The 24620-nt window shown below is 46.1% G+C and overlaps 1 protein-coding gene and 1 pseudogene across 5 annotated transcripts in view; both read right to left on the reverse strand.

Moving 5' to 3' along the window:
* Positions 1–24620, reverse strand: part of ARMC9 (armadillo repeat containing 9) — a 177901-nt gene that overhangs the window by 18217 nt on the left and 135064 nt on the right. For all 5 annotated transcript variants that reach the window (XM_039469780.2, XM_039469783.2, XM_074398860.1 and 2 more), the window contains exons 20-22: positions 22269–22373; positions 14182–14297; positions 140–276 (exon numbers count right to left, since the gene is read on the reverse strand). In XM_039469780.2, the coding sequence (XP_039325714.2) occupies positions 140–276; positions 14182–14297; positions 22269–22373 (358 nt within the window). The remainder of the gene's footprint in view (positions 1–139; positions 277–14181; positions 14298–22268; positions 22374–24620) is intronic.
* Positions 601–1834, reverse strand: LOC101028624 (eukaryotic translation initiation factor 2 subunit 2 pseudogene; annotated as a pseudogene).

The following is a 24620-nucleotide window of genomic DNA, read 5'->3' on the forward strand; positions in this document are numbered from 1 at the left end:
GCCTCTGTGACACGGGGCTGTGGCAAAGGCCAGAGGGCTTCCCAGGGCAGGCGTGCCTCTGCCACTCCTGCTGCCATTGCGCGTAGGTTCTAGACATCACAGTCCCAGAACTGCCCCGGCATGCTGCCCACGTTCTTACATGAAGAGGAAATGCGGGACTCGGGGGTGCTGAGCTTGCCCGCCCTGTAGACAGCCTCGTGGGTGTTTGGCAGGGCCTGTGGACAGCCGTTCCTGGCATGTCGGGCTATCTGGGGAGGTGTGTGATGGTCTTCCAGCCTGGAGGAAAACAGGAAAAACAGCAGTTAAGTACAGCCAGCCAGGAGATATGGACTGCTGGCTGTGGTGCGACATCACAAATACAGGAGGGGGCATGCCTCAAAGTCCAGTTAAACCATCATCAGCATATTACGCCTTTTTTTTTTTTTTTAGAATCACTGTTATAATAACTTTAATTTATCTTGCATTTTACAGAAGTCTATGAACGATTTTAAAAAAGCACCTCCTTACCCCATATCACGTTTCTCTGACAGTTGTTAAAGTAGGCAACGAGTATGTCAACAGCTTGAGCGTCAGCGTCTTGCAAGGATTTCAGACCAACCATTCGCCAAAGAACTTGGCAGCTTTTTAATCTTGTTTTTAATACAATGGTATATCCACTCTGATGGCAAACCTGTCCAGCCACATCTCCACAACACTCTTTGCAAAATCAGTGATTAGCAAATTAGTTAGCTTTGGCACGGAGCTGTGCTCGCTTGCCCGTGACAGCCTGGAAGCCTGTTTTGATACTGGCAACAGAACATCTAGAATGACAAGTTTCGCACTGTAGGAAATAGAGTCGCGTGTCCTTCTGCAGGATTGTGTCTGGTGATCGGCATGTGTGACAAGTGACATATTCCTTGATATATCTTCTTAAGACATTTTCTATCTGTTTCTGTTGGAATCTTCCTTTGATTACAAGTTGGTTATTACCATCTATAGAACCACTTGTACCCAATTCAGCCAACAAAAATGCAAGGAGATGTTTGGGCTGACGATGTAATAGTTTACAGATATCTGTAAAGTTGACAAAAGAAGTTTTCTTGGTTCCTACTCGGACGACCTGTGGAGGTTTCATGACAAATTTCCTTTTCTCCCCAGCAACCATATCTGGATTCTTTTCCCTCATGATGTTGAACACTCGATTCAGCAGCTCCTCATATGTGTAGTCTCTTTCTGAGCCTGCCCAAGCAGGGCCTGTCTGATTACTGAATGAGATGCCATCATCTTTTTTGCTGTCTTCATCTTCTAGAGCTTCATCTTTCTCTAGTATTTCATCCTCATCTGGGAACTTGACATTCTTCTTTTTCTTCTTTTTATTGCCAAGCATTATGTCAGGGTCATCCTCTGGTTCAGCTGGTTCTTGAACATCACTTTCAATCTTAAGATCCTTTACACCTTCTTCAGCTTCATCAATATCAAATATCTTTTTAGTTTTTTTCTTCTTTTTCTTTTGATTAAAGAAGTTCAAGTCATCTAGATCATCAGAAGCACCTTTTTTCCTACTGTCCTCTTCATCAGCTTCCAAATCTTTGTCCTCAGTTGGCTCTGGCTCCACTTCTTTTGTTTCTGAAGGCTGGGTTTCCTCTATTTGGGTATCCCCTTCCTCATCTAACATAAAAGGCTTCTTCTTCTTCTTTTTCTTCTTGCTCATGGTAGGATCAAAAATCATCTCATCCCCAGACATGGCTGCGGCTCGAGTGGGCTCGGCTCCGACGGGAAGTCAGACGGGTCAGCCCCAGGTTCCGGCGGCAGCGCTGCTCCTGCCGATACCTCTCCTACCACCGCACCAGGCTCTTGCATCAGCGAAAGGGAGCGACTCATATTACGCCTTTTAAGGGTTCTTGGCAGAAGCCAGGAGGCTGACCCTGGGAAGTAGCAGCCTCCCTTGCTCCTGTTAGCCCCATTGTGTATTTACAATGATACACGGCTTGTTATATTCCTAACATGCAATTACGTCTTATAAACCTGGGTGACATGGGACCATGACATTTCAAGCAACACAAGGCACAGATCTGGTTTTCTCCAAGGATGAAGCAGATGAATGAAGGGATGAATCCAATCAGAGACGATATAACGTGTCATGTCAGCCGTGGCAAGTGTTGGCCAAGAACAAGACTGCAGAACTTTCTTTTTTACTTAGAGACAGGCTCTCACTCTGTCACCCAGGCTGGAGTGCAGTGGGGCAACCACAGCTCGCTGCAGCCTCGACCTTCCAGGCTCAAGGGATCCTCCCATCTCAGCCTCTGGAGTAGCTGGGACTACAGATGGGCACCTCTACACTGGACTAATTTTTTTTTTTTTTAATAGAGACAAGGTCTCTCTATGTTGTCAGGATTGGTCTCAAACTCCTGGGTTCAAGCAATCCTTGCACCTCGGCCTCCCAAAGTGCTGGGATTATAGGCATCAGACACCGTGACTGGCTTAGAACTTACTTTCTTACAACACTACCTGCAGGCATCCCCAAACTACGGTCCGCGGGCTGCATGCGGGCCCCCCTCCGCACTTCAGGAAGGGGCACCTCTTTCATTGGTGGTCAGTGAGAGGAGCACAGTATGTGGCGGCCCTCCAACGGTCTGAGGGACAGTGAACTGGCCCCCTCTGTAAAAAGTTTGGGGACGCCTGATGTAAAGGATGTGTCAGAACAGCTCCTGTGCAGTGCCTAGCGTCAGCACCCAAGCTGCGGGAGACACCCTCGTCCAGCAGACAAGCTCTGAGAGCCTCACTGCACCAGATCCAGCCAGGTGCGAGGGCCAGCTGGCTGGGACAGGCTCATCAGGTCAGCTTTGACCACAGATCCCCGAGGAAGGCCCTCCAGTTATCTGTAAGGCAACGGAACACTTGCTTCCCCTTCCACAAGGAAACATGGGCCACCGACTCCAACAAGGGCTTAGTTCGTGACACATGACAAGCTTGTGCCTGCCTAGGGTTGGACCCTGCACATGGCTTGAATGTCAACTTCATATGACCGGCCAGGCACGGTGGCTCACATCTGTAATCCCAGCACTTTGGAAGGCCGAAGCAGGCAGATCACTTGAGGTCAGCAGTTCAAGACCAGCTTGACCAACATGGTGAAATACCATCTCTACTAAAAATACAAAAATTAGCTGGGCATGCTGGTGTATGCCTATAGTTCCAGTTACTCAAGAAGCTGAGGCAGGAGAATCACTTGAGCCAGGGAGGTGGAGGTTGCAGTGGGCTGAGATTGTGCCACTGCACTCCAACCTGGGCAACAGAGCAAGACTCTGTTTAAAAAAAAATTCATATGGCTTAACCCAACACCAAAGACAAGGAGACATGTAACCACCCTGAGGGGAGGCAGGAAAGTCTTCCCAAGGTGGACATTCAGTCTTTTTTTTTTTTTTTTTTTAAATAGAGACGAGGTCTCACTATGTTGCCTAGGCTGGTTTTGAACTGAGCTCAAGTGATCCTCCCACCTTACCCTCCCAAAGTCCTAGGATTATAGGCATGGGCCACCATACTCCTGGCCAACTCAGTCTTGAACTCTTGAGTTGGGGTTTGCCAGGTGCCAGAAGAGGGAAGGTTTCATAGCAGAAGTAACACCATGAGCAAAGCAAAGAGGAAAAAAAATCTGTCTATCTATCTATCTATCTATCTATCTATCTGGTATGTGTATATATATATTTATGCTATATTGTTACACAAAGATTTAAAGCACCACAAAATATGGATGCCCCCTACCTCCCCATCCTAAAAAGACCTGTGCGACAGTAGTGTGGAGGGGGCAGCGTGTCCTGGGTGCCCTGATGCTTGTGTGGGGGGTGCCAATTGAGAAGGACCCAGTAAGGCCAGGATTTAAACATGATCCCAAGTAAAGGAGAACCAAAGGAATGGCATTCCCTGCTAAAAGACCATTCCATCAATGGTAGTGGAAGGTGGACGGTGGCGCAGAGCACTGTTAGGAGGACCTCCCTGAGCCGTGAAGGCCACTGGTGGGCAGGACGGGGTGGGAGGAGCGTGCATACCTGCCTGGACTCTGGCTTGGCTGTTTGTGGGCACTCTCTCCATGCCCTGAAGCAGGGGGCTCAGATGGCAGCTCCATTGATTTAGGAAACGCCAAACTAGGGGGTGCTGTGGGGACCTATCTGGGCTGAGTGTGGGTGTTATTAGTGAGTAGGGGAAACAAGAGAACAGGCCGGATGCGGTGAGGGCCTTTGATGGGGCTTCCAGGGAGGAAGGGAGTGAGAGGCAGAGGCCAGCACAAGGGGACTGGGGTACAATGACTCCCAGGAGGGGTCAGCAGCTGGCAACTGCAAAGGCGGGGATAATGGGCCCAGAGTGTCCTCGGGGGTTGGAAACCAGAAGGTCACCTGTGGTCTTGGCAGTAACACCCTCTGGAAGTCGTTGCCTGGCCACAGAGAACTGACCAGGGAGGAAGATGGGACAGGGACTTGGCCAGAGAGGGCCTGAGGGGGAGGCAGGCAGAGCCCCAGAGCCTGTTGAGAGGCTCGAGGAAGGCAGCAGGAGGGGAGGTTGAAGACAGAGCAAAGGATGTGTCCGGAGATTGCACAGAGATGGGGGAGAAGGATCTGGAAGCAATGAAGGGAACAGGCTTGGGTGGGATGAAAATGGCCAGGGAAGCGCGGCCGATGACAGGCTGAGGTGGGGTGGGAGAGTCTCCATTGCACGGGGCAAATGTGTTTATCTGCAACTTTTTGTTCACTTGATTATAAAACCAATAAGTATTTATCGTGAAAAATTAGGTAAATACATAGAATATATAAATGATCTGCCCTCCCAATACCTAAGCACAACCACTTAACATTTGGTTTAAAAAAAATCTTTAGGCTGGGCGCGGTGGCTCAAGCCTGTAATCCCAGCACTTTGGGAGGCTGAGGCGGGTGGATCACGAGGTCAAGAGATCGAGACCATCCTGGTCAACATGGTGAAACCCCGTCTCTACTAAAAATACAAAAAATTAGCTGGGCATGGTGGCACGTGCCTGTAATCCCAGCTACTCAGGAGGCTGAGGCAGGAGAATTGCCTGAACCCAGGAGGCGGAGGTTGCGGTGAGCCGAGATCGCGCCATTGCACTCCAGCCTGGGTAACAAGAGCGAAACTCCGTCTTAAAAAACAAAAACAAACAAACAAAAATTATTTTAAAATATGCAAATACACACTTAAAAATACTAGCCTGGGTTGTCCATGCTACATGGCTAGCATGCTATAGTCACACTATTCTAGAATTTGCTTTTTTATTTAGCAATACATTGTGAGGCTCTTCCCATGTCATTCACTATTTTTCTAAAAATCATCTTCAGTACTCTTTCATGTGAATATATCATAATTTATGGAACCAGCCTCCTATTTTGGGGATGTAGTTTCTAATTTTATAAGTAACATTGCAACAAATAACCTTGTGTGTATATACGGATACAGATATCTATTTAGATTATCCATCTATCTATCTATCTATCTATCTATCTATCTATCTATCTATCTATCTTTGTGAATATCTCATTACTTCCCAGTATAAAATCCTAGCAGTGGACCGGGCATCTGTAATCCCAGCATGTTGGGAGGCCAAGGCAGGCAGATCACTTGAGTCAGGAGTTCCAGACACGGTGAAACCTTGTCTCTATTAAAAAAAAACATCAACAATTAGCTCGGTGTTGTGGTGGGCACCTGTAATCCCAGCTACTCCGGAGGCTGAGGCAGGAGAGTCACTCGAAACTGGGAAACAGAGGCTGCAGTGAACCAAGATCGTATCATCGCACTCCAGCCTGGGCAACAGAGCAAGACTCTGTCTGGAAAAAAAAAAAAAAAAATTCCTAGCAGTGGAATTACTGACTGTGAAAGTACTAGTGGCCGGGCATGGTGGCTCATACTTGTAATCCCAGCACTTTGGAAACCTGAGGTAGGAGGATTGCTTGAACTCAGGTGTTCAAGACTAGCCTGGGCAACACAGTGAGACTCTGTCTCTACAAAAAATAAAAAATTCAGCCAGGTGCGATGGTACATGCCTGTAGTCCCAGCTACTTGGGAGGCTGAGGTGGGAGGATGCTTTGCTCTCAGGAGGTCAAGGCTGCAGTGAGCTGTGATTGTTCCACTGTACTCCAACTGGGGTGACAGAGCGAGACGGTGTCTTAAAACCAAAGCAAAAAAGTCCTGGGGCTGGGCACAGTGGCTCACACCTGTAATCCCAGCTTTTTGAGAGGCCAAAGTGGGCAGATCACAAGGTCGAGAGATGGAGACCATCTGGCCAACATGGTGAAACCCCGTCTCTACTAAAAATGCAAAAATTAGCCAGGCATGGTGGTGCATGCCTGTAGCCCCAGCTACAGAAGAATTGCTTGAACCCAGGAGACGGAGGTTGCAGTGAGCCAAGATCTTGCCACTGTACTCCAGTCTGGACGACAGAGAGAGACTCCGTCTCAAACAAAACAAAACAAAACAAAAAGACCTGGTATTCTGAATGTGTGCAATATATACTGTCATAGTGTCCCCAAGAGCATGAAGATTCTAGATTGATCCACACTCCTGGCAATGGTGGATAACCAGAGTGTGCTGGTGGTGAAGGGAGAGTTATAATTTTTCTTTTAGTTAGGAATATTTATGTAATTTATGTACTTAGTGGTTCACCAAGCATATAATAACTCCAAATTAGTAAAAACAATTATCAGAAATAGCAGCATGGCTATATAAATCATGGTATATGAATATAGTATCAATCATTAAATCATCTTTTACAGGATGTTCAACAATGCAAAAGAAAACAAACTAAAATCAAACTGCAAACAAACCATATGTATATGTAGACACATACACAAACACTAAAATGTTTCTCACTTGCTAAAAATATATGTAGGAAAAAACTAAAGGTAATACACTAACATGATTATCATCATTCTCTCTGGTTGCTGGAATCATTTTTTATTTTCTTTATATTTGTTCTATGCATGTTTCGGACTACAAGTAAAAAAAGCTCAACTCCACCGGTTTAAGCGGTAAGGGATATGTAATATCCACCATAAACAGAATTCCAGAGGCAGTGAGTACAGGTGGGCAAGGTGAAGCTGAGTGACTGCACTGCAGATCCGGGTTCTATCCAATGGGTTTCTCATCCTTCTCTGTGTGGTTTTGCTTTTGTTCTTAGAATTGTCACTTTGTGCAAATAGGATGGCTGTAGTGCCTCCAAGCATAGCATTCAAGCAACAAAGGCCAAAAGAGGAAAAGAGAGTAGAACATTTCTCAAGCGCTTCATAAAAGTCAGGAAAAGCTTAGATCCCATGGCTAGAATGGATTGCATGCCCATTGAAATAATCATTGACAAGGGGAATTAACTTTAAAACACTGGGCTAAATTAATCGAATCCGACCGCCAGGGCTGAGAAAGGTCCTAACCTTCCCTGAAGAACATGCCCACCCATTGCCTTGAGCACACAAAGTATTTATTTTATTATTTTTTTGAGATGAGGGTCTCATCTCACTCTGTTGCCCAGGCTGGAGTGCAGTGACACAATAACAGCTCACTGCAGCCTCGACCTCCAGGGCTGAAGCAATACTTCTGCTTCAACCTTCCCAAGTGCTGAGATTGCAGATGTGAGCCACCTCGCCTGGCCTCAGGTTTCTGCTAGCAAGGAAACATATCAAACAAGACCTAAGGAAGTGGAGAGTCATCCTATACTTGCACACAGGATGGCTGAATTCATTTTCTATTGCTATTCTAACAAAGTACCATATTTTTTTTTTGTTTTAACTTTTAATTTTTAAGGCTGGGTGTGATGGTCCACGCCTGTAATCCCAACACTTTGGGATTAGGCTGAGGCAGGTGAATTACCTGGAATAAAGAGTTCAAGACCAGCTGGGCCAACATGGTGAAACTCCTTCTCTACAAATAATTTAAAAATTAGCTGGGTGTGGTGGTGCATGCCTGTAATTCCAGCTACTTGGGAGGCTGAGGCAGGAGAATTCGCTTGAACCCAGGAGGTGGAGGTTGCAGTTGCCAAGATTGTGCCACTGCACTCCAGCCTGGGTGACAGAGCAAGCCTTCCTCTCAAAAAAATATATTTTTTTAAGATTTTTGTGGGTACAGTAGGTGTATATATTTATAGAATATATGGACTGTTTTGATACAGGCATGCAACGTATAATAATGACATCATGGAGAATGGAGTACCCTCCCCTCAAGTATTTATCCTTTGTGTTACAAATAATCCACTCATACTCTTTTAGTTATTTTAAAATGTACAGTTAAATTATTATTGACTATAGTCACGCTGTTTTGCTACCAAAAACTAGTACTTTTTTTTTTTTTTTTTTTTTTGAGACAGAGTCTTGTTCTGTTGCCAGGCTGGAGTACAGTGGCGCAATCTTGGCTCACTGCAACCTCGGCATCTCGGTTTCAAGCAATTCTCCTGCCTCAGCCTCCTGAGTAGCTGGGACTACAGGCGCGTGCCACCATGCCCAGGTAATTTTCATATTTTCGTAGAGAACGGGATTTCACCATGTTGGCCAGGATGGTCTCGATCTTCTGACCTTGTGATCTGCCCTCCTCGGCCTCCGAAAGTGCTGGGATTACAGGTGTGAGCCACTGCACCTGGCCATTCTTTTGCTTTGTTTAAGTTGGGGATCTCTGTCACCCAGGCTGGAGTGCAGTGGTGTGATCTCAGCTCACTGCAACCTCTGCCTCACGACTTCAAGTGATTCTCTTGCCTCAACCTCTCAAGCAGCTGAGATTACAAGCACCTGCTAGCATGCCCAGTTAATTTTTGTATTTTTAAGAGAGACAGGGTTTTACCATGTTGGCCAGGCTGGTCTTAAACTCCTGATCTTAAGTGATCTACCCGCCTCAGCCTCCCAAAGTGTTGAGATTACAGGCATGAGCCACTGTGCCCAGCCCATTCTTTTTTTTTTTGAGACGGAGTTTCACTCTTGTTATCCAGGCTGGAGTGCAATGGCGCGATCTCGGCTCACCGCAACCTCCGCCTCCTGGGTTCAAGCACTTCTCCTTCCTCAGCCTCCTGAGTAGCTGGGATTACAGGCACGCACCACCATGCCCAGCTAATTTTTTGTATTTTTAGTAGAAACGGGGTTTCACCATGTTGACCAGGATGGTCTCGATCTATTGATCTCGTGATCCACCCGCCTTGGCCTCCCAAAGTGCTGGGATTACAGGCTTGAGCCACCGCGCCCGGCCCAGCCCATTCTTTATTCTTTATTGTTTTTGCACCCATTAACCTTCTCCATCTCCCCCAACCACGACCCCCAACTAACTAGCCTTCCCAGTCTCTAGTAACCACCCTTCTACTCTTTTATCTCCAGGAGCTCAATTGTTTTGATTTTTAGATCCCACACATAAGTGGGAACGTGTGATGTTTGACTTTCTGTGCCTTGCTTATTTCACGTAGCATAATGATCTCCAGTTCCATCCATGCTTTGCAGATAACTGGATCTCCTTCTTTTGGGCTGAATAGTACTGCATTGTGTATATATACCACATTTTTCTTTGTCCATTCATCTGCTGATGGACACTTACGTTGCTTCCCGATCTTGGCTATTGTAAACGGTGCTGCAGCAAATGTGAGATGCAGAGCTATAGGACTTCCTTTCTTTTGGGTATATATCCGGCAGCGGGACTGCTGGATCATATGGTAGCTCTATTTTTCATTTTTTGAGGAATCACCAAACGGTTCTCCATAGTGGCTGTAACAATTTACATTCCCACCAACGGCATATGAGGGTGCCTTTTTCTCCACATCCTTGCCAGCATTTGTTACTGTCTGACTTTTGGACATACACCATTTTAACTGGGGTGAGAGGATATCTCACTGTAGTTTTGATCTGCATTTCTCTGCTGATCAATGACACTGAGCACCTTTTCAGAAGCCTGTCTGTCATCTGTATGTCTTCTTTTGAGAAATGTCTATTGTCTATTCAAATCTTTTGCCTTTTTTTTTTTTTTTTTTTTTTTTGAGACAGTTTCACTCTTGTTGCCTAGGCTGGAGTGCAGTAGCGATCTCGGCTCTCTGCAACCTCTGCCTTCCCAGGTTCAAGCGATTCTCCTGCCTCAGCCTCTTTAGTAGCTGGGATTACAGGCACCTGCCACCATGCCCAGCTAATTTTTTCTATTTTTAGTAGAGACGGGGTTTCATCATGTTGGCCAGGCTGGTCTTGAACTCCTGACCTGAGGTGATCTGCCTGCCTTAGCTTCCCAAAGTGCTGGAATTATAGGCATGAGCCACCACGCCTGGCCTCTTTTGTCCATTTTTTAATCCGACTATTAGACTTTTTCCTATAGAGTTGTTTGAGCTCGTTTTTAATTCTGATTGTTAACCCCTTGTCAGATGGGTAGTGTGCAAATATTTCCTCCCATTCTGTAGGCTGTCTCTTCACCTTCTTGATTGGTTCCTTTGCTATAGAAGCTTTTTAATCTGACGTGATCCCATTTGTTCATTTTTGCTTTGGTTGTGGATTGTTACTCAAGACATTTTTGCCCAGAACAATGTCCTTGAGATACTTCCCAGTGCTTTCCTGCAGTTGTTTCATAATTTGCAGAATTACCACAAACTTAGTGACTTAAAGCAACACAAATTTGTCTCACGATTATGGAGGTCAAGAGTTCATCTGCTGATGGGTCAACAGGGCTGCATTCTTTCTGGAGGCTCTAGGAGAGAACTTATTTTGCTTTTTCCTGTTTCTAGAGGTTGTCTACATTCCTCGGCTCATGGCCTTGCAGCACTCAAGACTTCTGACACAGTTGTCACATCTTTTGTTTCTGACACACCTGACTCCCTTCAGTAAGGACCCTTGTGGTTTCACTGGGCCCACCCAGATTATCCAGAATCATCTCTCCCTAGGTCCTTAACTTAATCACATCAGAAAAGTCCTTTCTGCCATGTCACGTAATGCAGTCACGGGTTGTGAGGACTGCAATCTGGATATCTTTGAGGGACCATCATTCTCTTAACATATAAAATTAATATAATGCAATACTGCACAGTGACTTAACATTGCCAAGATTTCAATGCTCTCCAAAACATTACATAAATTTAAGGTGATACTAATCAAAATCCTAAAAGAATCCTTTTTCTTTCTTTTTTTTTTTTTTTTTGAGATGTAGTCTCACTGTCGCCCAGGCTGGAGTGCAGTGGTGCAATCTTAGCTCACTGCAACCTCTGCCTCCTGGGTTCAAGTGATTCTCCTGCCTTGCCTCCCGAGTGGCTGGGATTACAGGCACCCACCACTACCACCAGCTAATTTTTGTATTTTTAGTAGAGACAGGGTTTTACCATGTTGGACAGGCTGGTCTTGAACTCCTAAGCTCGTGATTCACCTGCCTCAACCTTCCAAAGTGCTGGGATTACAGGTGTGAGCCACCATGCCTGCCCCTTAAAACGATTTTTTAAGCAAGTTGCCAGACTTACTTTTAAATGCTTATGGAAAAATAAAGGTCTATACATAGTTAAATCAACTCTGAAAGAGAAGGCCAAAGGCAGGCGATGAGAGGGGTTTTTTTCCCATGCAATATTTTGATATGCTACGAACCTTTGCAATAAACAAGGGTGTGACAACAGGCAACTAGACCATGTGTCAAAATAGAGAGCTAGGGTGATTGGAGGGGATACAGAATTAGTGGCACCTCAAATCAGTGGAGAAATAACGGTCAGGCGCAGTGGCTCACGCCTGCAACCCCAGCACTTTGGGAGGCCCAGGCAGGCGGATCACCTGAGGTCAGTAGTTCTAGATCAGCCTGACCAATATGGAGAAACCCCGTCTCTACTAAAAATACAAAATTAGCCGGGTGTGGTGGCTCATGCCTGTAATCCCAGCCACTCGGGAGGCTGAGGCTAGAGAATTGCTTGAACCCAGGGGATGGAGGTTGCGGTGAGCCAAGATTACGCCATTGCACTCTAGCCTGAGCAAGAAGAGCGAAACTCCGTCTTAAAAAAAAAAAAAAAAAAAGATCTGTTTATAGGTGGTGTAGAGAAGAGTAGCTCTCCACATATAAGCCAGGATGCCTATCTTACACCACACAGAGTAGTCTCTTATCTGTAGGCAATAATGTCCGAGACCTCCAGCATTCAAACTTCTGAAAGGTGAGCTTGAGATGTGAAGGTGGAACTAGGAATCTTGCACATCAGCATCCTGCAGGCCTCCAGAGTGCCCATGGGCTGGGGAGAGTGCCCGCTGCATTACACTGACCAGCTCTTTCCCTACCGCACAGCTCTCTCTGTCTGCTTCTAAGGGCAGGAACCATAGCCCATTGATTTCCGCAACACCCTCAATGAGAACACATGGCAGAGAAGTGATCCAAATGTTTGTCGAGACCTGATGAAGGAAGCTGGTGACAGGTGACTGCATCGTTATAGTGGGAAGGTCCGTGGTTTCAGGAAAACAAGCCGCCCTCACTACCTGGAAGCTTGCCAGAGCCAAAGATCTGGATGGGACCACCCCACATATCAGGGAAGAGCCAGATGTGCTCCCAGCCATGGAAAATGCCCTCAAATTTCTCTGCAAAGAAGAACATCTGACCCGAGAATTGACTGCGCCCACTGGTTAGCCCTTACATTTATTAGATTCCCTTTATCTTTATCTCTGACTAAAATAGCCTATGCCATTGCTGTCTCTCTGTGAAACCACGGTTTTAATTATTTTAAAAAATAATTTAAAAATACTTTTAAAACAATGAGTCAGTGTTCTCTTTCCCATATCAAGCAGGAAGAATTTTATTAGTTCCTGTTACTACTTCCATTTAAAAAGATATTATACGTATCAACTAGATTTACTAGTAATTGATAGCTGGCTTATTCTGGATGAAAACCAAATGAGCCAAAACCCCTCAGATGTAAAGAACATTTGGGGAACAATTAAGGAATAGTGATAATACTATATCTGTATTATTGATGTTACATTTCTTAGCTGTAATAATGGGGTTATGTGCTAAAGCCTGCATTCTTCTCTCAGATAGTCCAGCAAAAACATGCATATGCATGTAAATTAGGTATTACACACATAGAAGGAGAGGGAGACAGGGCACACAAATGTTAACTGGAAGCTCTTCAGTGTAATATTCTTTCAACCTTTCTGTAGGTTAAAAACACTACTTTTAAGTTTAAGAGACAAGGGCATACTAGTTTATACCTCAGCAATTAAAAATAAACACCTAGAAATACAAGTATATCATACCTAATTATGAAATCAAACCAAACAGATCATCTATGGCATGGGCCCCAAAATATTTATAGGTCAAATCCCAGCTGGGTGACAGAATATGTCAAGGAGCTGGGTGTGTGGTACCTGGTGTCCCTGGGATCCGTGCAGCACAGGGCCCCGTGAGGGCAGGCATTTCTGAGTGTAAACGCTCAGTCCCCAGTGCCTGGTTGTTCATTACAAAATTGCAATAGAGTAAGACTGGAGAGAACTAAACTGCCCAGCTTTAGGGGATAACTAAGTAACCATGGTATATTCATCTAAAATATGACATGACCTTTATTTGTTGAATGAGGATACGGAGGTTTTTAGCCTGCTCTCTGTAATATTTTGCCGTAATACTCCTCCAGATAGGAGAAGAGAGGCCACCCAAACCACAGAAGTGGCTTCTCTACTGCCCACTAGACTGTCTGATCTGGGGCTCCTTAGCCCCACAGGGGGCCTAGTCCCCCAGGGAGATCGGAGGCTCTGCATAACCAGATGAAACATTCATTTACCTAAATGGAGTACGAGCAAGGCTACGGACGAGGAATAAGGCTTGGCAGCTAAAACTGCATCCAGTTGTCCCAAAAAGTCATCTACAATCAATCAATTTCGAGTCTTAAACTATGACATTCCAATACCAACGAAGGGCTTGGTGCTAGGACGAGAAGCCCAGAAAAGGCGTGACAGGAGGCCTTCTGGAGAGGGCCCGGCTCCTCTCAGGCCTCTTCTTTTGAAATTACTCTGGCCAACATTTGTCTTCTGAAAATCCTGTAATCCAACCACTTCTCTTTCTGGAACAAAAAAATCCTGGGGGAAGGGAGAAGGACTCGACCTCTTTCCCTCCAAAAATCCCCCAAAAATAAAGACATAAATGCTTTTCGGTATGAATGCTTTATTTTGAATTTTAAAAATACATACATCTTACACTGCAGTTAATCAGAACAAAGCTTAAGAAAGTCAATTCCCGCTTCCTTTAGCCATGACTTACACTGGGTACCCGTTTCTGTGGCCACTGGGGGTGACGGGCCTTCGCAGGGGCTCATCCCCGCTCCGCTGCACACCGGCCGGCCCCTTCCGCCTCGTCTTCCCTGTGTTGGTCATGATCTGGTGGAAGGTAAGAGAAAACAGGGCTGGAGAAATCCTCTACTAGAGAAGCAAACAGAATATGCTGAATAAACTATTGTACAATTATGAGAAGCTTTGCAAATAAATAAGGAGGGATCATGTCACAAATTATTCAGGTAAACAGAAACTGAAGTGAGAAACCGTTTTTTTGCTAACGAGTTTGCCCTATCACATCACTTAGCAGTACAAATTAAAACAAAGTCACACTGCAGGAAAAGGAGAAAGCAGTGACTACTGTAATCCATCATATCTCTGGAAAGGACTGGATTTGTAAAAATAAGAAAGGAAAACAAGAGGGACATTTGATTTCATAAAAAAACAAACATTTTCACATGCACAGTATGTTAAGAAATAAACCAAATCAACAGGCAAACAACAAACTGGGAAGAAGTATTTGAGGCAAATTTAAGATTAAAGATTAACATTTTTTTTTTTTTTTTTGAGATGGAGTTTTGCTCTTGTCACCCAGGCTGGAGTGCAATGGCGTGATCTCAGCTCACCGCAACTTCTGCCTCCCAGGTTCAAGCGATTCTCCTGCCTCAGCCTCCCAAGTAGCTGGGATTACAGGCATACACCACCACGCTCGGCTAATTTTTTTTCTTTTCTTTTTTTTTTTTGTGTGTGTGTATTTTTAGTACAGATGGGGTTTCACCATATTGACCAGGCTGGTCTTGAACTCCTTATCTCATGATTCACCCGCTTGGGCTTCCCTAAGTGCTGGGATTACAGGCATGAGCCACTGCGCTCAGCCAAAGATAAACATTTTCATAGCTAAGGAGCTCCTGCAAATCAGTAAGTAAAACAGTAAACTGATAATTGAGCAAAGAATTCAAACAACCATATCATAAAATAGAAATTATCACTAGTAAGTAAAAGAAAAAAAAGATCCCTTTGCTAGAAATTAGAAACTACAACTTGACAAAAAAAAATCATTCTTAAACTATTATAAGAATGACAGAAAAATGATCCCATCCACTGCTGCCAATAGTTTAAAGCATTAGTTACAACTAATTAACAGTCATTAGTGAGACTGAACTTTGAAACGACGCTTGGAAAGCCATTTGGCATTTTATCAAGAGTTATAAAAATGTCACACATCTTTGGGTATAAATACTAGTGAATGGATCCAAAACATGGAAAGCGTAAAGTAATCAAGGTTGTTCATTATGAAATTATTATAGAATAAAACTAGAATGATCTAATGTCTAGTAACAGAGAAATAAATAAGTAAAATAATAAAGAACAGGTTATGGGCTGGGTGCAGTGGCTCATGCCTGCAATCCCAGCACTTTGGGAGGCCGAGGCCGGTGGATCATGAGGTCAGGAGTTCAAGACTAGCCTGGCCAACATGGTGAAACCCCTTGTCTACTAAAAATACAAAAATTAGCTGGGCATGGTGGTGAGTGCCTATAATCCCAGCTACTCGGGAGGCTGAGGCAGGAGAATCGCTTGAACCCGGAAGGAGGAGGTAGCAGCGAGCCGAGATCACGCCACTGCACTCCAGCCTGGGCAACAGAGCAAGACTCCGTCTCAAAATCAAAAAGAACAGGTTATGGAGAAATATGTTGATTTAAAACGTTAAATAAAAATCAGGTTATAGCCGGGCACAGTGGCTCATGCCTGTAATCCCAGCACTTTGGGAGGCTGAGGCGGGTGGATCACGAGGTCAAGAGATCGAGACCATCTGGTCAACATGGTAAAACCCTGTCTCTACTAAAAATATAAAAAATTAGCTGGGCATGGTGGCACATGCCTGTAATCCCAGCTACTCAGGAGGCTGAGGCAGGAGAATTGCCTGAACCCAGGAGGCGGAGGTTGCGGTGAGCCGAGATCACGCCATTGCACTCCAGCCTGGGTAACAAGAACGAAACTCCGTCTCAAAAAAAAAAAAAAAAATCAGGTTATAATAATGTACATAAAGAATGTTTTTTTTTCCCTTGAGACAAGGTCTTGCTAGGTTGCCCAGGCTGAAGGCTGAATCTTTCTGCCTTAGCCTCCCCAGCAGATGGGACTAGAAGTACATACCAGTGTGTCCAGCTAAACGATGGTTTCAATTATGCTACAAGTGCACAAAAATACTGGAAGGAAATGAACAGGATTAAGACTTAACACAATTAGAGTGGGTATATAGGACAGTAGAACTAAGAATTTTTTTCTGCCAATTTTTTTTGTAATATGTTAAGTGTTAATATACAATTATGTTAACACTTAAGAAAAATTGTGCCAGGTGCAGTGGCTCACGCCTGTAATCCTAGCACTTTGGGAGGCCAAGGTGGGCGGATCACCTAAGGTCGGGAGTTCAAGACCAGCCTGGCCAACATGGGGAAACCTCATCTCTACTAAAAATATAAAAATTAGCTGGGCGTGGTGGCGCATGCCTGTAATCCCAGCTACTTGGGAGGCTGAGGTAAGAGAATCGCTTGAACCTGGGAGGCGGAGGTTGTGGGTAAGCCGATATTGCGCCATTGTACTCTAGCCTGGGCAACAAGGGTGAAACTCTGTCTCAAAAAAAAAAAAAAAAGAAAAAGAAAAGGAAAAATTACTTAAAAAGGATATCACTGTAAAATTAGTGGAATGTGAATAAAGTCTATGGATGGTACCAATGTCAACTTTGCTATTAGGCTGTAAGTTACATAAGATATTAGCACCGGGGAAATTATGTGAAGGGCACATGGGAACTGTCTGTATTCCTTCTGCAACTTCCCATGAATCTATAATTATTTCAAAACAAAAAGTAAAACAAAAAACAAAAAAACCCTTTTTGAACACTGGAATTTAATCTTCGATTTCTTGATTTCTGCTGAAAAGTTCTTTGGGTTTATGTAATATCTGAGGTAGGAAGAGAAAGAAAAAAAGGCCTGGTGCCTATGGGATTCAGTGAGCCTCACCTGGACCCTGGGACAGCTCTCAGCCAGGGAAGTGGCAGGTGGAGTCAAAACCTGCCCTGACAGCCAGGTGTGGTAGCTCACAAGGTCAGGAGTTCGAGACCAGCCTGGCCAACATGGTGAAACCCCGTCTCTACTAAAAATACAAAAATTAGTCGCGTGTGGTGGCAAGTACCTATAATCCCAGCTACTCAGGAGGCTGAGGCAGGGGAATCACTCGAACCCAGGAGGTGGAGGTTGCAGTGAGCCGAGACCACGCCACTGCACTCCAGCCTGGGCAACAGAGCGAGACTCCGAGACTCCATCTCAAACAAACAAACACCCCTGCCCTGACTAGGAGGTGGGGAAGGAATGGAAAGGAGAGTGCAAGGGAAAAAGACTGGGAGAGGGAGAAAGTGGGAGGTGCCTGCCGTCTTGGGGGAAATGGAATGCAACTAAGCCTTGTAAATAAAAATGAAAACACAGTTGCATCACCTTTTCTGTCTGTAGAGAAATCTAACAAGGCAGGACATTTCACTGCAACCACTTAACACTGCTGTCTGCTTCCACTCTGACTTCCCTTCCACTCCACTTTCCCGATCCAGGATCTAGGGTGACTTTACACACCCTCCTCACCAGGGAGAGCAGGCTAAGCCCACTGTCACAGTGCTCCAGAGTGGCACTTGCCTTCTCTTTGTCCTGTCCCTCATGCCAGAGGACCCCTGAGCGCTCCCACAGAGAAACACTAAGAAGGCAACTGGACACCAGCGGACGCTCCAGTCGCACCTCCACCCTTACACCCAAGCTGCTGGCTGGTTTTAAAATAACTGGCACATACCATGACCAGTTCCTGGGATTATGGTCAGGAGGTATGGAGTAGGGCCTAGACTCTATGCTGAACCCAGATTCGGTGGTCTGAGACTAGGTCTCGCTGTACAAGATCACACTTGCCGGGTACTGACCACTCCTAGCTGTTATCTACACCACTCGGCAAGAGCAATTTTATCTGTTTGGTGCCTTCTGTAAACATCTTGAAGGTAACAGCTGTGTCTTAAGCCTCTTCGGCATTCTGCTGTGTTGGGCAGATGGCACAGGTTTAATCAAAGCTTTTCAAATATAATTTTCTGACAAAATGTTTCAAGATCTTTAGACTCATCTTGAAAAATCTACCATGTACCCAGTACATGAGAACAAGAGGCCTGGGTCATGACTTTCAGGCACATATTCCTAACAAAATGTCTTCTACCTTGCTCAGTGCTCCCCAGCTTGGCACATACACAAAACGTGACAAAAATGTGAATTTAAAGGCTTTTCATGCACCACAAGAGCCAGGGCATGGCAAGGTGGGACCCTGTCTTCTGAGATCACCTACCCAGCACACAGAGGCTTGCAGGCTGGCAATGTCGGATCACAAGACCGGGTGACAGGGTGGCACATTAAATTTCTTACTGCTCCACGTTAAATTTTCTTTTTTTTTGAGACGGAGTTTCGCTCTTGTTACCCAGGCTGGAGTGCAATGGCACGATCTCACCTCACCGCAACCTCCATCTCCTGGGTTCAGGCAATTCTCCTGCCTCAGCCTCTTGAGTAGCTGGGATTACAGGCACGTGCCACCATACCCAGCTAATTTTTTGTATTTTTAGTGAGACGGGGTTTCACCATGTTGACCAGGATGGTCTCGATCTCTTGACCTTGTGATCCACCCGCCTGGGCCTCCCAAAGTGCTGGGATTACAGGCTTGAGCCACCACGCCCGGCCTCACATTAAATTTTCTAATCAAAATATTCATGATATGCTATGGTGACCTGATGCGGTTGGTTGAATGGTGGCCCCCAAAAGCTATGTCCATGTCCTGACCCCTGGAAACTGTGAATGAGTTTATTTGGAAAAAGGACCCCTGTAGATATAATAAAGACCCTTAAGATGAAGTCATCCTGGGTCACCGGGGGGACAAGTGTCCTTAGAAAAGACAGAAGCGGGGAAGGCCATGTGAAGCCAGGGCAGAGACTGGCAGCCTGCAGCCACAAGCCAAGGACAGCCTGAGGCAAGCAGCGTTCTCCCACAGAGTTCTTCAGGGGAGCTCAGCCCAAAAATGCATTGATTTGATTTTGAACTTCTGCCTTCCAAAATTAAGAAAGAATAAATTTCTGCTTTTTTTTTTTTTTTTTGAGATGGAGTTTTACTTTTGTTGCCCAGGCTGGACTGCAATGGCACAATCTTGGCTCACCACAACCCCCACCTCTCGGGTTCAAGTGATTTTCCTGCCTCAGCCTCCCGAGTAACTGGGAGTACAGGCATGTGCTACCATGCCCGGCTAATTTTGTATTTTTAGTAGAGACAGGGTTTCTCCATGTTGGTAAGGCTGGTCTTGAACTCCCGACCTCAACTGATCCACCTGCCTCGGCCTCCCAAAGTGCTGAGATTACAGGCATGAATCACCACACCCGGCCAATTTCTGCTGTTTGCAGTCTGCAGTTAGTGGTGCTTTGCTGCTGCAGCCATGGGAAATACCAAACTGTACTTGGTCTTCCCATTTATACAGCAGGTTCTTTCTGTGTTTCTCACTACTCACATCTCCACCCATAGTTTCCTTCTAGTAAAAGGATCATCCATAAACATTTAGGAGGTTTAGAACTACATCTTATAGCAAAATGGTACCGTTTCCAGATGCCACGAAACTGGGGTTCCTGATTTGAAAGCTCTGTCTCTTTGCACCTCCCCAATCCGTATGATTAAACTAGTAACCCCATCACATTCTGCATCCTGCCTTTTTTGTTGTTGCTGAAGATGTTCACCATATCAACAGAAGATCCCACCCATGGCATTTCACTGTAAGTTATTAACCGAGGGCTGTGTTCAGGCTTCTGTCTGGCCTGGCTACAGATGGACATCCTGGCTCACGTTTGCGTGCCTGCATGTCTGTCTGTGCGACAGTGTCTCAACAGGTTATCACCACGTGTCATCTGAGGAAGCCCAACCAATCTGCCTCCTCTGTTTTCCTCACTGCTGGCCCATGAAGCAGGAGTGTCTTGTAGATGCTTCTATCGTATCATATGGTGCAGTCTCTTTGACAAAGCCAGTGTTCTTCCAGAGGGAAACAAAGGCCTAGTCATGGCTTAGACTTCCATCAACAACTTGGAACCTTGACTGTTGCACTTCTGACCTTTCTTGAGCACCTCCTCATTTAACCCAATGTAAACAGCTCCAGGTCAATTAGACTCCTTTGATCCTTGAGATGTTCTAAGGAATGGCAGGTACTACAGCAGCCCCTCCCACCCACCCCCACCCCCACCCTCACCACCCACCGCCCCTGCCACCATCAGTCACCTCCCTGCCTTCTTCACAATGCAGCAGAGTGAAAATATAAGTGGCTGTGTTAGAACATGAGTCAAACCGAGTCACTTCCTTGCTCTCACCTCCTTTGGCGTCCTAGCTATTGTAGAGCAAAATCCAAAGCCCTTGACATGACCTACAAAGCCACATGATCTGGACTGTGGCTATCTGCAACCTGAAGTCTCACCAACACGCACTGCACTCCAGCCTGGAGGCCCTGAAGTTCCACAGATGATGAGGAAGGGACGAGGGCCAGGTGACCAGGGGCCCAGTGTCCTGGGGAGTTACGGAGGGTCTGGGTCGGGGGTGGCCATGAGACCTGGAGGGCACTTTCTGCTTTCAGCTGCTCCCATGAAGGCTCAGGCCACTTGCATGCACTGTCCTTCTCCTTCCCGAGGCTCCGATTGTACCAGTCAATTGCTGAGACACGGGCTCCACCCTTCTTTTCCAGCACCAACCTGCTGGCTGTGAGGAGACTTTGGGGTTCAAGCAACTGACTGAGGCAATTGCCAGCTTCAAAGTTCCAGGAGCCTCTTTTTTTTTTTTTTTTTTTTTGGAGTGCTGTGGCCTGATCTCTGCCCATTGCAACCTCTACCTCCCGGATTCAAGTGATTCTCTTGCCTCACCCTCCTGAGTAGCTGGGATTACAGGCACATGCCACCATGCCCAGATAATTTTTGTATTTTTAGTAGAGATGGGGTTTCATCATGTTGGCCAGGCTGGTCTCGAACTCCTAACCTCAGGTGATCCACCTGTCTCGGCCTCTCAGAGTGCTAGGATTATAGGCGTGAGCCACCGTGTCCGGCCTAGGAGCCTCTTTAGTGACTCTTCTACCCTATGTGCTCAGCAGTCCCACACAGGGTTTCAGTCTGAGTTGGTCCTGGTTTCTGGCAATTGTTCCTCCCTGCCAAACCCTTACTCTCCGGCATCCCACTTGCGCCACCTGGCCGCCCCACCTGCTCTCTGAGATACCTGTGGGCCCTGGCACTGCTATCCTCTCCTGAGGAGTGGCTGCTTTCCTGACTCACACCCTGCCCTATTTAGCTGGTGGGTCATAAGCCAGTGGTTCTGGAGCTGGCTGAGCATGAGCCAACGGGAGCTCTCAGAGGTCAGCTTAAGGCCCCATCCCAGGTGATGACACCACAGGCCTCTTGGATGCTTGGACTGACCACTGGCTCCATCCTGAAAGACCCTCCCTCCCTTCTCTTTCCATGACCTTCTTCAGTTCTCCTTAGGAGCCTGTGACTACTCACTTACTGGCCTTCTTGGGGGCCCCTCCTTTCTCCCACTCCGAATTGCTGGAATGCCCCTCCTTGCTGACATACACTGTGCTTCAGTGGGTAACCTCATGGGCTCTGATGGCTTCAGCCAACGCCTTCAGGCCAATGACTAGCAAGTCTACTGCAGTATTGCCTTCCAATACATAAAGCAGGCAGAAGTGAAAAAGGGGGATGGTAGGCGATGGCTACAGAGGTGAGGCACATCTTTTGATGTTCCAAAGGCCTCTGGCATATGCCTTCTAGCTCTGTCTTTCCCCAATCTCCCTTCTGTACACCTGCCTACTTGTGATAGGTAGCTAGGGCCACAGTGCACTTCAGGGCCACTGAGAGCAGACTGGCTAACATGGACCTTCTCATCAACACAGTATGGTAACAAACCAAACTAAGCCCTCTGTGTCACTGAAAACACAAAACCCATCAACGTCCATCTGGCCTTTCTGTTTCAGGATCCCCATCCTTCGTGTGGCACTTACCCCCAGGTACTCCGTGGTCAGAAGCTTCTCTCCTGAGAGTTCTCCAAGCTGGGGCTGGATCAGTTCGTCTTTGTCCAGATCGGCTTCCATGATGTCATGATCCTCCTGTTTCAGGAGACATGGGGTGAATGCCTGGACACCCTGCCACAAGTTCCCAAGGAGTGGCTCCCCAGAATGTGTAGCTGTCATGAAACAAAAAGGCCTCTGCCAACCACAGCAACTTGCAGGTTTAGATTCCAAGGGGGCTCAGAGGCAGTCTACCTCTGCTCCCAACCTCTCCATGAAGACAAGAGGCACAAGGCCAACCAGCCTCTACAGGAAGCTGGGCACCTAGGAAGCCTCCATCACTCAGGTGTGCGGAGGTTGTAGAGGACTCTTTAAAGTCTCTCCTAATCACAGTTCTCAGAACTTCTCTCCCTGTGAGGTCAAGGCATCATATGAACAGCCAGTCCATCACTTTTTTTTTTTTTTTTTTTTTTGAGAAGGAGTTTTACTCTTGTCACTCAGGCTGCAGTGCAGTGGCATGATCACAGGTCACTGTGCCGTTGATCTGGGCTCAAGCAAATCTCCCCTCTCAGCCTCCCGAGTAGCTGGAACTATAGGTGTATGCCACCACACCCGGCTGATTTTCATATTTTTTTTGTACAGATGAGGTTTTGTCATGTTACCCAGGCTGCCTGGGTTTTCTTTTTCCTTCATATATGCCACATTTGGAGCCCAAGAGATCAACAACCCAGAAATGTCAATGGTAAAGACAAAAAAAAGTCCCCCAAAGCCTGTTTTTTAGCCAAAGGACCAGGACGGGGGAAGGATTGGCATGACAGGAAAATTGTAGGAAATAAACACCAGAGAGAGCACTGTAGCTCCACTCCCAGCTGCGCCAACAAGGGCCTCAGAAGTCCCAGCTATACCCTCACCAGGCTGGGCTGTGCACCCCAACACCCCTGCAAGTGATACCAGAGAAGGCCAAGTAGGCAGCAGTTTCATCCTTGCCGGGCAGTAAGGAGGCTGCCACCCCACAATGTAAGTGGAGACCAGGTGAGCTTGGACTTGTACCCACACTTGGCAGTGAACAGATGCCCCTCACACCCTTCTTGAGGTGATGTCAGAATGAGTCATGCAGGGTGCAATGAATGACATGGCACTCTTGTTCCTTCCAGGCAGGGAGGCATTAGTGGACGCTTAGTGGGGGATCCAGGAACCCCCATCATCTGGTGTCAACCATGCCAAGCGCGGAACCTGGAATTCTACTCCTACCTGGGGGTAATTATGATTTCCTGCAAGGAGTCCCAACAAGGCAAAAAAAAAAAAAAAAAGGAAATAAAAGCCACATAGCTCATAAAAGGAAGAAAAATGATCCCATTTGCATATGACTGTGTGTAGAAATAAGGGATCTACAAAAAACCACATACACACAGAAAAATCCTTCTAGAAGTAAAGAATTCAAAAAGTTCACAGGATAGAAGAAAAACACATAAAATCAATTCATTTATACCAGCAAGGAACATACAAACATTGCAATTAAAAACACAATACCATTTACAATTGCTCGAAACAAGAAATGGGCATAAATCTAACAAAACATGTATATTTGTATGCTGAAAACTACAAAACTCTCATGAAAGAAATTGGCCGGGCGCGGTGGCTCAAGCCTGTAATCCCAGCACTTAGGGAGGCCTAGGCGGGTGGATCACGAGGTCGAGAGATCGAGACCATCCTGGTCAACATGGTGAAACCCCGTCTCTATTAAAAACACAAAAAATTAGCTGGGCATGGTGGCTCGTGCCTGTAATCCCAGCTACTCAGGAGGCTGAGGCAGGAGAATTGCCTGAACCCAGGAGGCGGAGGTTGCAGTGAGCCGAGATCGTGCCATTGCACTCCAGCCTGGGTAACGAGCGAAACTCCATCTCAAAAAAAAAAAAAAAAAGAAATCTGTTGCGTGTGGTGGCTCACGCCTGTAATCCCAGCACTTTGGGAGGCTGAGGTGGGGCAGATCACCTGAGTCAGGAGTTCAAGATCAGGGTAAGGGGTGGCATGGCCTGGGCAACATGGCAAAACTCCATCTCTACCAAAAATACAGTTTTGCTCTTTCTGCCCAGGCTTGAAAGAGACCCTGTCTCAAAATAAATAAATAAATAAATAAATAAAGGCAAAAATAAAAAACAGTGGCAATAGCAATTGCTGGCGAGAATGCAGAGAAACTCAATCACTCATATATTGCTGGTGGAAATGTAAAATAACACAGGCCCTTTGAAAAACATGTTGGCAATTTCCTAAAGGACTGAACATGCAACAGTATAGAAGCAGCCATTACACTCCTGGGCATTTAGCCCAGAGAAATAAAAATACATG

This window comes from Saimiri boliviensis, chromosome 5, assembly GCF_048565385.1.
Source record: "Saimiri boliviensis isolate mSaiBol1 chromosome 5, mSaiBol1.pri, whole genome shotgun sequence".
Classification (NCBI taxonomy): Eukaryota; Metazoa; Chordata; class Mammalia; order Primates; family Cebidae; genus Saimiri; species Saimiri boliviensis.